We start from the raw sequence: 13,350 nt of genomic DNA, 5'->3' as shown, positions 1-13,350 counted from the left end.
AAATAGTATAAATGTTATTATTTAACGTTAACGCCATAAAATTCCCGTATCATAGCGTAAGCGTGTCTATGTTAAAAAGGCGCTACTTGAGGTGTTGGATCGGCTTTAGGACCCAGGTGCACGGCAACGCGGCGGACACCGGTTGATGAGATGGTCCACTCGACATTACACATCTAGTATACCGACAAAGAGTGGCTATTTGCTCTGGAGAGATTGGTCAGTGATAAACTTAGTAGACTGTGACAGTGGACTCTCACAGAAAGAAAGGCGTGGGCATTTTTTGTTGTCTTTGTCCGCCCGCGTCACCTTGCACCGTGGCAAGAAGACCAGCCGCCTGTCTCACCGGTGACAACCATGAGCCAGAGGTTCACTGTCTCCAAGAGCGACGGCGACCGACGCCCTTCGGACATCCAGGGGGAGGTGAACCAGCTGTTTGAGGGAGACGAGCCTCCGACCTGCAGTGGTGCGGAGGGAGAGGCTGCCGCCGGTGACGAAGTGGTGGTGGTGCTGAAAGGTAACTGTGACACTCACGCCGGCTTCATTCATCGTAACGCGGTGTGTTAGCTGTAAGCTAGCAGCGCTGATGCTTGTCTCCTGCTCGGTGACACAACACTGTCTCTGCGTGTGACTTGAATTTTTATCAACCTCTGAGGGCATTGTCTGGTCAACAACAAAGGCACACTGTGCATTATCCCTCTGTGTTTAATGCATGTGCATTCCTGTGTTTTCTGTTTGTTTTTTTCAATGCGCGAATTATGTTGATAAACACAAAAGTGTGTCTTGCTTTGTTGTCTTATAGACTGTTTCATTTGTTTGAATCAGAAAATAACGCCTCCACATGTGCAGATATATTTTGCTGCACTGTATGGAAATAGAGGGGGTTTCCCTTCTTCAGCTACCAGACGGAATCACAAACATCATCCCCATCTCATCTAAATGATGTAAGGTTAATTCTCTTTTCTTTCTTTAATTCTCTGCAAGCAGAGAAACTTAGTTTGCTATGTTGCAAAGGAGATGTCAGTGTATAGTTGTATGGTGTGTCTTCTATTCAAATATAACAAAATATTTATTGAAAAATGTAGGTGGTTATATTTAATTTATTAAAATGCAAGACAACCCCCAAGTTATTTACAAAGGAGCAATTTGTTAAACTGAATTACAAATAAAAAAAATGAATAAGTAAAACCCTCTTGAAGCCCGGTATACTCATCTGAGCAGATCTGCTTTGGCAATTTTCTCCAGTGCCCTTCTGAATACTTCCAGCTCTGTCTGCTGGGAGTCAGTGACAGTCCTTTCACCACCTCACCTCACTGAAATAATCATCATCTTCTCAGTCATTGTGTGGGTCGAAAGCAGCAGCTCAGAACAAATAGCTGCTGAAATTCCTATTGGTTCCACAAAGCAAGCTTTTACCTTAACCAATAATTAGCTTCAGGAAAGAGTGCAATAAGTCAGGTCCAGTCAAGCACAAATAAAGATTTCATATTCTTCTTATGGATCAATACATTTCATGCCCCAGTTAACTTATGAAATTTTCTAATTTTTCAAATTAATAGGCTCCCATGATTAATTCTACATGCATTTTCTGGGACTCTATATTAGCTGACACTAAGTTTTATATTTTAAAGTACAAGTCATTTAGTCTATATCAGTAATGTTTTGACCAGCATTGCTTATTTTGGTAGGAACACTATCAAAATATGCTAAGGGTTAAACATTTTGTCTCAGTAGTCTGGATTATTGGACAAAACTGACATTGTGAAACATTGACAGGGTTTCTGTTGCAGGGGCCATTTTGATTTTGAGAACTCTAAGTAAAGTATTGCATCCAATTCCAATGTAGATATACAGAATCAAAGTCAGCATTTTCAGCATCCTAAGAAGTGAGGAATAATACTGAAGTGATTAACTTAGTAGTGGAAAACATAGGTACAAAGTAGAAATGTATCTGTCTACAATAATCCTTGTTACATAGGGACCCTGGGAGGATTTGCTAAGCATGCCACTGCAAGCAACAAACCAGCTGCTTTGAGTCCAGTCTACTTGTAGACTGCACCGCCACTGGTCGTAGATACATGACTGACTTAAAAGCAAATAATTCCCTACTGTTCTTTTCTTCCTCATGGTGCTGTGAAACAATTTGCACCAATTCTGGTCTGTGGAGAAAATGAATGTGCATTACACCAAGCATCTGGAGTCTGTTGTGCCTGTCTCCAGCCGATCACACTGAGGTGGGTGGACATATTACCAGGCACAAAAGCCTCTCTGCGCTGAAAAGTCAAGTGTTTTCCTTCTGAAAGCACAACAGAACTCTAATATTGCTGTGTGAACAGAGCGAAGCTTATTTACCAATAGTAAAGATGCTCTCAGCTGGTTTACTAAAATTAATTGTTACTGACATGAAAATTACTAATTCCTTTAAAAATGTTATATGCTTACTTTTATTTTTTACCCATGGAGGTCAACATTACTTTACTTGTGCTGTGCTTTTTGGAAGATGACATATGAGGCTTCTTCAGGTCCGATGCAAGACTGAAAGATACAGAAGATCATTCCTGCCAGCATAATAACTCAAATTAGTTATTATGCTATGCTATGCTATTATATTATGCTATGCTAGTTAGTTATTATATACTAAAATACTGAATTTCGCCTTGGGGATTAATAAAGTATTTTTCATTTCATTTCATTTCATATCAGGATTGCTCTCAAGATGAGAAAACCAGTTTTGTTTGTGGCTAGAGTTTGTTTTGTGGCGCTACAGAAACGATGCTGCAATTTGGTGCTCTCTGCCGCAGTTTCCAGTTAAAAGTAGGGCTGCTCGATCATGGTAAAAAAAAAAAAAAAATCACGATTGTTTTTACTGAAATTGAGATCTTGATTATTTAACACAATTACCCATTACCTTTAACAACATGAATTTATTCAACATTAAACAGTGGCTTTTAAACAATATCTTTAGGATTCCACAAGTTTTAAAAAAACAAACAAATAACATGAAGCTTTGTCTTGACAAGGTGCAAATTCTGATGTAAACTGAATAGATAAATATAAACTATGTTGTCGTTAACTTCCACAACCTACTGCAATTATCCTACATTGCACGTGTAACCGGCGCCGGCTGTGAGACTGGCCACTTGGGAGTGCTTTAGGAGGGGGAAGGGCTTCCGCTGCTTGTTCGTGACAGTAACTGCAGAACAATATGTGCCTTCAAGTCGGTCGCCAAAACACCAAAAAAGTCTCTAATAGCTCCTGTAAAAGTCACTAGATCTGTCGCTAGTCGCTTTTAATAAAAAAAAAAAAAAAAAAAAAAAAAAAGTCACCAAGGGGGTTTGGAAAGTCACCAAGTTGGCAGCAATGACTGAATAAAACCAAAGCGGTTGTGGGAGTAGTTTTCAGCACAGAGCTGCAATGACAGTGACGATTGATTGGCAACTGAGGACAGCACGAGAGTAAACTGCAAAGAGAAAAAAAAAATCGCACCCATTTGTTTTTATGATCATTGAATACACAGATCGTAATTGAGATGAAAATCGGATTAATCGGCCTGCCCTAGTTGACAGGACAAAAAAAAAAACGCACTGTGAGATTCCACTGTGTTGTGAAGGATAAGAAGACAAGCGCTGAAAAGGAGAAAGACCATGGTCAGAAACATACGGTGGCCCTAAAGTGTCACAGCAAAAAAAAAAAAGCCACAACACAATTAGCCACAACAGAAGTGATATTGTTTTTGTTTTTGTTTTTTTCCTTCGGACCACTGCAATGGAATTTAAATCACCTGAAGTGAGCACTGACGTACGTAACATCACGGGAAGTCAGCAGTTTTCAGCCCTTAAAGATGATAAGTGGGAGTTTGTTTGAAAAAGTCAGAGAAGTAAATAAAACACTGCTCACTTCAGGTGATGTAAATTCCATTGCAATTGTCCCGAGAAAAAAAAAAAAAAAAAAGCAAAATCACTCCCATTGGGTAGAAACAGCATCTGAAGAACCGTTATTTATGTTCTTCACACTTCTCTCCATCTTTGAGCCAATTTGTTGACCTAAGATGCTGAAGGAGTTAAGGGGGCTGGTGGTTATACATGAATCCTGAGACAAACGGTAGAACAGCAAGGTTGTAGGGCTGCACAAATAAAATTGGATTTTAATCGCGATCACGATTTTGGTGGCCACAATTAAATAAACCTGATCGTCAACGATATTTACATTCAAAATGCGAGTTCTAATGCATGCGTATCTGATCACTCAGGTTTTCAACCAGTAGTCTGCCAACCACTAGGGGGCGAACATGAGGTTAAGGCTTCATTAAGCTGACTAAATACCAATCGCGTATATCTCAGAAGCCAGTCAAGTATCGTTGGATTGGTTCGACATTTGAGGTGGGGGTGGTTAACATGGAAGAGCATGAAGCAGTAAGATGACCCTTCCGCATTTTTCCTGTTGCAGGTAAAACGGATTGTTTTGATTAAACAGCTGATCGAGGTGGTAAAAAATACAAACATTTTTACATGTAACATTAAAATACATGAACCGTTTGCGTTGCAATGTATTCCCAACACTTCCTTTTTAATATCCTCTCTCACAGTTGGTGAGAGAGATGGAAAGGAGCCAGGTGCAGCGCAGAAAGGACAGATTTTCTTGGAGTTGGTGTAAAATTCCAGAGAACTTCTCATATCCTTGGATAGGGTTTGTGCCCATGGGTTTGCCTTTTCTGGTGAGAGGGTTTAACCCCTTAATCCATGTTCATTTTAAACATGTAATGGCTACATTCAGCTGTTAGGTCACGTCACATTTTCAAACCTCATCACAGACTAATTGATCACTAAAGACTAAAACACTGATAAAAAAAAATATAGGACAGAAAAAGTCCAGCTTCTGAAGTATTTTACTGAGTTTATTTAGTTGCACTATATATTCTTAATATTAAGATCTTAAAACATGAATTGACATCAATAAAACCTACAAAGAATATTGGATCCATTTGAGGCCTGTTATGGCTCAGAATGCTTACAATGATGGTAGATTCATCTTGTTCAGCGGTGTCTTCCTGAAAGACAGGAAGTTCTCATAAATGACACAAATGTTTCCATCTTATTTCTAAGAATTTTCTCTTTTGAGGTAATAAATTAAATAGATTGTTATACTTGTTTGTATGGGTGAATGATATAACATTCAAAAGCAAGACTTCTTCCAATATTTACCTACAAGAGACTATATCAGAAAGGACACTAGTTTACTATTAACTGTCCACACAAAAAATCCTGTGTTATTAGCAGAATTTGAATAATGTAATTCTGAGCCATTCACATCAAACTCTACATTTATAAGTTACATTTTAGGAACCTTACTGGTTTTTCTGTAAAATGCAGCAACAAAAATGTTACCTTATGATGTGTTTCCTTATGTTAAATATAACTATTATGTGTGTATGTCTTCATGTCAGTGCTGAAGCAGAATATTTCTGTGATGAGCATTTTACTGTCTTGTTGTTGTATCACCATTTTTAATCTGTAGACTTCATACAACTCCATCTGCTTTTTTAGCTGATATATCCTTGTACACTACTCAGAATCAGAAGTGCTGACAAATTTCAACTACTTATGCAACTGGGCACTCAGGAAGGGAAAAATAATTTAGATTACCAGTCTAGCTCTCACTCTAGCTCCAGGAAGCATATGGGGGTTCAACACAAGGCAATGACATCTCCTGAGCAATTGAATTAATAAAGAAATACATCCTCAGCATTTCTTCTACTCAAGTTCTTCAGTGCATCAATCAATCCTCTGGACAGAAAATTGGCTGCATTGGTCAGTAAAAGCATATCTCGTCATCTGCTTATGTTTCCGTTTACAGATGAGGAGCTTTTAGTTGAAAGAGCTCACTCATAAAAGATCGGTTTTGTGAAGAATATGGCTCTGCATCATCTTTATTTTTTTTATCTTTTTTTTTTGGTGGTTACCATGGTGATGTGGTACATTTTTATTAAAGTACTATAAGTGGTTTTGCAGTCAGGTGAAAATACTTAAAATTATATAAGTACAAGTATGAAATCAATCTTATTGATGCTTTTTGTTGTGTGGACAGAAGTTGTAAAATAACTGAGAAGCAGTTATGACTGTCAGACTTTAAAATACATGGAAAAAAACCCAAAATTTTCACAATAAACGAAACTTTAAAGGCTGCATCTAATATGCTTTTCTACTTTTTTCCCAATACGGAATATTTTATTGTATTTTGTTATTTAATGAAAATGTATTCAAATTGCATTTTGAAAAAAAAAAAAAGTTTAATCTGTCTGTGTTGTTCCTTATTCTTGCCAGGTTATAATTCTATTGCGTACCAGAAGGTCCTTAATTATGTTCTTGTTTTAGCTAGTAGACAAGAGCAAGATCTTTATTCCTCTACCTTGGCATAGACCCATGATCCTGTTTTTATTGATCCAGAGGAAGGTGTGAGCTCAGCCAACTCAGCCAGTCGCTGTGGTTGATGATGACTGGCTGCAGCAGTAAGGAAGGTCTTACTCTGGCTGCTAAGCACCCTCTATGTCCTTGACCTTGCAGATATTGAGAGGGACATATCTTTCTTAGATCTATTGAGCTCAGTGGGATGGGCTACTGATGGGTTCAGGGTGATCTGTTTGTTTCCCTGCACTGTAAAAAAGAAAAAGTTGGGTGAACTTAAAATTTCAAGGCAACAAACTTCGATAAAATTTTAAGTTGAACAGCTAAACTAAATATTTTTAGTTTTGCTTTTGAGTTTGCTCAACTCTAAATTAGGATTTTTTACAACTCAATTGTAAGTTCCACTAAATTACAATTTTATATTGTAATAACTTTTCATCTTTAGTTCTGGTAACTGTTCCCCGAGTTGTACTAATTTAAAAATCTACATGGTTATAACTTTTAATCCTTACTTGCTCTAACTCTTTCATAAGTTGTAATAATTTATAATTTTACACAGTAATAACTCAAATTCTTTCATAAAATATACTTGAATTTGATTAAGTTAATATAGCAGAATAATTTAAGAGTAATTTAAAATTGCACACTGCTAATGTAACTCAACTTCATAATTTAATTTCAATCACTTCTAATCAAATGCATAAATAATTTCAGATGCAACATACATCCTCAAAACCTTAGTTTTATTTAAACTAGCAGCATTGAATCAAATAAAAAGGCAAATAAAAAAACAGTTTGTGCTTTTATCAATTTCGGAAAAATGAAAGACAACTTGTGCTCATAAAAAAGAACAGTTGGACAGTCCTACGCAATCATGAAAGATGTGATTTCAAAGCACTGATGGTTCTGAAAGTGCAGCAGTCCCTGTGTTTGCAAAGCCGTGTTGAACCTCTGTGATGTGGCTGATATGTTTCAGCTGAACAGCTTCCATGGCGTTGGTAAACTTGCAGAACTTGAACTGCATTAATTTCAACCTGAAAAACAAAGATGACTATTTGCTGGGAATTAGTAAGGCAGTCAGCAGAAATGTTATACATTACACATAACATTTTATAAATTTAATGACAATGCAAAGACTAGACTAGACCCTTGAGCTAAAAAGACTACACATTCAGTGTTTTTATTTTTAATAAATTTTGCTGCTGTAAACATTAATTACAAATAACATTTGTTATTTAAGGTTATCAACCTATATCTATACCTAAACCCAACACCTACATCAGATTAGGTCAAGAAAGTCAGCTGACAGTTTAAAACCGGGCAGTCAATTAAATGTATTTCAATGTTTTTAAACAGAAGGACAATATATCCAAGCCTGGGAACTCACAGTGGGTCATAGTTCAAATATTTAAACCTTTTTTTAATCAAAAGCAATGTAGTAAATTCAGGGCAGGCCTATATTTTGACCAACACAATGTTTTAAATAGGTAGATTGGCCTTTCCTACCCTTACGCTATAATAATTTTATCAACTCTGACATGACTTAAATGGTAGTAGCATGAAGTGTTTTATTGAACTCAGCATGATGTAAATGTTACTACAAAAAACTGTTACACAAACTGCTCCATGTTGTCCTGATACTTAGTACATGAAATATCAGCTAATGTGTTAGCATTAAAACCCTAATGGCTACTCCTTTAGCTGTAGCTAGTAGGCGAGCATGAATTAACTGAACACTAAGCAGCAGAAGCTAACATGTCTTGTCCTGTTTGAACGGTACTAACCAGTAGAAGCTAACATGTCTTGTCCTGTTTGAACGGTACTAACCAGCAGAAGCTAACATGTCTTGTCCGGTTTGAACGGTATCAGCCCAGATAAGCTAGCGGCTAACTCATGCAGCAGTTCTGCTAACGGCTGCTGAGTGAAAAGCTGTTTGTGTTTAAATGTTGAAAATGTGTAGGTTGCCTCCTCCATAAATCTACAACATGCTACACAACACTAATCAACAATTCCCATACCATTTAAACTTAATTTAAATAAAAACTTACCTGCGTGGAGTCCAGTTCGAGGCAACACAGCCAAGTGAGACTTCAAGTGAAAATTGCAAACTCAAAAAGTTGGTTTTCCCGCATTTTACAACAACGAAATTAAAGTTAACAGAACTGTTGTCCCTTGTATTGAACTCCAACTTAAAGTTATCATTTTTAACAACTCACCTAATTGTTTTGGGGCAAACAACTTGCTTGTTTTGTTGTGATTACTAACATTCTTGCTTTAAATGCCATTAATACATATTTTCAAGTTTTACCTACTTGAATGACTGTTCCAGGCCAACCAATACAAGTTGGGTTTTTTTTGCAGTGTGTTGCTGAAACTTGCATGTCAGCTAGGAAACCCAGACCTTTCCAGCTACAACTCTTTGAATACTGTAAAATTATTGCTATCCTTTTGGCAATTTATATTTCAAATAATTTTATTTGGATCTCATCTGTTCATTTGATTTGATCAATTGGCCCTAAGTGTTTTTAGATGAACATATATCTGTAAAAAATATACATATATAAATGTAATCTTACACGATAAGCACAAGTTCCATATCAAATTTTTCTTTATGAACTAATGACAGGACATTTTTGGATAAAATCTTTACCATTTCCACTATGGAGCCGTTATGAGATGGGTTATAGTTTTCAGTAATCACTTCCTCAGACTTATTCTCGAACTAATATTTTTGTAATCAAATATTTTGACTGATTGTTTCCTTCTTGATTTAAACGTTGATATTTTCCTGTCTTTTGCAGCCTCAGTCTGTCCAAATGATTTCAGAGAATATCTTGGATTATGAAATATAAATGTCAAACTTAAAAGATGGGATGATTCTTTTCACTGTAATGTACCCAATCTCAAATACAGTTTGTGTTTTAGCATAATTTTATTTTATATATTTCAGTTGAAGCACTTGCAAGTAAAAACACAGAAATGTGACAGTAAGAATAGTAACTCACTGTTATGTCAGTGTTTTGGGATGTGAACATAAAGGGTACCTTGGTTGAGGCCAGAGGGTTCTGTGTCACTGTTGTTCAAAGTAGTCCATAAGATGATGACACAATAGCAGAATAGCAGCCATAATCACAAAAACAGCACAATCTCATTACCTCATGGCAAAAACAAACATTGTTTCCCCACTTGCCCTGTGTTGATTGTCCTTGTGCATCTGTTTTTTTACCATTAATATTTGTGGTTACTTCCTGACAAATAATGTATTGTAAATCTGCATGCACAACCAAACATGTGCATGTTAAGGAGTATTAGCATAGCAGAAGATTTTTTTTAATTTATTGTCTTTTAATAAAATTTTTCATGTTTACCCTATTAATCCTAATTTCCATGAAGTTTAAAGCAGAGCAGATCCATCCATCCATCCATCCATTTATTGTATATACAATATATGACAGTGTATACAACCCATACAATTGTAACTGTAGGGTTGTGGGATGAGGGTGGCGGGAGCCTATCCCAACTGCAAGAGGTAGACTACCTTCTGAACGGGTTGCCATTCTGTCACAAGGCTGCAGAGCATTATGTGCGTTGTTAAAGTCTGGCAGTATTCCAAAGTTTTGTTATAAAAATTTGTTTTAGGCTGCTTTAACACTCCATATCTTATTGCTAAATTAATCCCCCTTTTTTTTTTTTTTTTTGCTAAAGAGAAAGGTGACATGAGTTGGCTTCTCTGTCCATCCTCCTAGAGGTGGATGAAGAGCTTTCACTTATTTTCAGCAGTCACATTATCCTCCTGTAGAAGGTGAACTGGTAGCACTGGTAGCACTAGTACTTTCCCTGGAGTTGGCTTTGGTCGATTTGTTCCAGGCCTGCTGTAAGCTGCTTTATGACTATTCCTATCTATTTGTCAGACAGCTCGGCAGTATATTGCCCCACTCCCGAGCATTTGATGGGTTTTTCAAATACACAGGGTTTTTATTCTCCCCTAAAGACAAAGGTATTCTTCTTTGATTTCCCTCTTGAGCAACAGACTACATGTCTTGCCAGGCTTGATTTTCACTTTTGACCAGGCCATCAACTCATCCATCCTTTTTATCAATCATGCTGTGCATGGTGCTATTTGGAGGAGGCTGGTGACGTCATACATATTGCTCCTTATTAGGAGCAATACGATGGCTACATCTGCCATAAATATTGGCTACCTCCATTATAATGGAGCCACTGACAAGATGGTAGTTTGATCCCTGAAGTGTTGTCTTGCTCTTAACATACCTCTATGCTTATGTGTTTGTTTCGTTTTTTATTTGATATTCAAACATGTTCAGAATATACAAATTTAGGAAGACAGTTCAAGTAATCAAAATTTGTACAGTTGATTAGTTTATCTCAAGCTTTCCATCATTCTAAGTCTTTTATGAGCTCTGTTGATAATCATTTGTGCATTTATGCACAAATATGAATATATGAATAATTGACCAATGTATTTACATGTGCATCACTGCTAATGGTTTCAACAAAGCATAACTTACATGCAGACCGCATAGAGTTATGGGCGAACCTTCCAGACCCCAGGAGCTGGATACTACTCCATTTGCCAACCTGTGCTCCTCTCTGGGTCTGTCCAGTCCAACTGGAAGATAATGAAACAATATTTTAATTTTCCCATTATATTGGTGGTGCCTTAAAGAAAATATGATTAATTATCAAATATTAATATGTCATTTATTTTATATATGTTAATGTGACGATGCTACACCTGAAAAGGTTTTCAGTCCCCATTTATATTTCTTTATCTCTATACCAATTTGTCTTCTTATCGCTTCAATGCCATTAAATGGCAAAAAATTTGCTCTATGAGGACCTATTGATTAGTAATCTAACAAGCCATTACATTTTGTAGCATCAGTGACATCATTCACTGTTTTATTACTTTTTCTGTCAGAGCAGGAACCATCACTTTTCTGTAAATCAATAAACTCGTGCATCTTATGCGAGTACAGTTATTGGCTACTTTAAAAACAAAAAACAAAAAACAAAAAAAAAACAAAAAAAAAAAAAAAAAAAAAAAAAATATATATATATATATATATATATATATATATATATATATATATATATATATATATGTATGTGTGTGTGTGTGTGTGTGTGTGTGTGTGTATTATTTTTTTATTCAACAAATCAGATAATCACAGTGTTCCTGGATGCTGGAGGCTTTGTGGTAGAGAAATGTGTTGACATTGACTAGACGGCAGAGGGCAGCCAGGTAATTGTTAGAATGATACATTCCCAGAGTGCCCGTTATTGTGTTAGTGTTGACTTTCAATGTATCTTATTTTAACTCACACACACACACACACACACACACACACACACACACACACACACTCTCTCTCTCTTTATCTATCTATCTATCTATCTATCTATCTATCTATCTGTCTGTCTGTCTGTCTGTCTGTCTATCTATTTTTGCATATGTGTTCAATTATATTGGTTGAGGCAAAGAAATGTATTTCTCTGCGTTCAAACAGACATTTCTTTGTTGAGACAACAGGGGGCAGTTGTGTTATGCTCTAAATTAAGACTACCCACATGACAGTATGTATGCGTGCAGCTTGGTGGTTGAAAACCTGATACGAGAGTGGGATTAAGAACCCAATGAATTACACAACAATCTGTATCTTGTGTATGGCTGAAGGTGCTTGTTAAAGACTCAAAGCAAAAGAGAGGAAATTGTTGGTGCGCTTTCATGTGTTTGAGGATGAGAGAAAAAGTAGAAAGATAAAGTGAGACAGTAGATATCATGAAGATATGAGGGGTAAAGCTCCCTTTGCCCAGAAATCCCTGTGCTGTTATGTAAGTGTGTATTCAAACGGGGGGAGGTATCTCTGTGTGAATATTTGTGTGTGTGGTGGGGTATAATAGATAGAGAGTGACAGAATCCTCCTCACATGCAGGCAGGCTACAGGGGTAGACCTTAGTGACACCAACAAGGGGAAAATAGGGATAGGGTGGAAAATATTGGCAGGTAGTGGGTAGAGCATCGTCAGCTACCACTTCACTGTGACAGCAGCACATCTATCACAGGGCTGCAGATCTGCAATCTTTACACTATTCATGCCATGTCTGCACTGTCAGAGTAACTACCATTAATGTTCCACAAAGATTTGACAGTTCTGTTTTTTTACTTTGAAGACTTTTGGGCATTTTTAAAAAATATTTTACATTTGATTAAATTACATTGATATTAGACTGAATTATTGAGAAAAAGACATTGCAAGTTAAGTCCAAATGTAAAGATATACTCTGGAAAATTACAGCAAGGTGGCTATTGTCTTTTCTTACTTACCAAAAAAAAAAAAAAAAAGTAAAAGTTTTCCTTTCTGCGAATGTAACAATTGACATTTTTCCCTTCTGATACCGATATTCGATGTTTACCATTGGCCAATACCACCAGTAAATATTAGAGTGGTCCAGAGTGATACAGAAAAACAATGCTGAATTACCTAGTAGCACAAGTACAAGTTGCCTACTTATATTTGAGTACCTGCGGATACTGTGTACAAATATGAGTACTAATAAATCCTGTTACACTTCCACACTGGAAGTGCAGGTTGCTGGCAACAAGACATGTTTTTTTCTTCAGGCTTTGGTTTGAGGGTTGCGCTGCAGTGAGTCTGGTCCTTCTTCAAATAATGTTTAAATTCTTGGAAGGATGTCCTGAGCTGAGAGGGAAGAGCTGATCTGTGGTCTGCTGGGAGAGCTATAATTTCACATTTGCTAACATTGTTCTCTGACTTTTCACCTGGTTTTGTGGTTTTCAGAGATACAAGCTATGGACCCAACTCTTAATGGCTTAAATGATGAAACAAAACAATAAATAAAAAGACAAATTCTGTAAAGAAGAAAAACCCAAGGGCAGTACTTCAGAAAAATAGTTATAGCAGGATCT

General features: G+C 36.7%; 1 protein-coding gene across 3 annotated transcripts in view; it reads left to right on the top strand.

Annotated features, from left to right (window-relative positions):
• Positions 1-354: 354 nt before the first annotated feature.
• The window catches only part of slc12a5a (solute carrier family 12 member 5a), a gene marked incomplete at both ends in the record, with an annotated part of 157,038 nt that continues 144,042 nt past the window's right edge, over positions 355-13,350 (top strand). For all 3 annotated transcript variants that reach the window (XM_079241736.1, XM_079241735.1, XM_079241734.1), the window contains one exon: positions 355-514. In XM_079241736.1, coding sequence (XP_079097862.1) covers positions 355-514 — 160 coding nt within the window. The remainder of the gene's footprint in view (positions 515-13,350) is intronic.

Source organism: Telmatherina bonti (genome assembly GCF_933228915.1).
Source record: "Telmatherina bonti genome assembly, chromosome: 6".
Taxonomy (NCBI): domain Eukaryota; kingdom Metazoa; phylum Chordata; class Actinopteri; order Atheriniformes; family Telmatherinidae; genus Telmatherina; species Telmatherina bonti.
The sequence above is the reverse complement of the archived record's forward strand: the minus strand, read 5'-3'. Positions and strand labels throughout refer to the sequence as shown.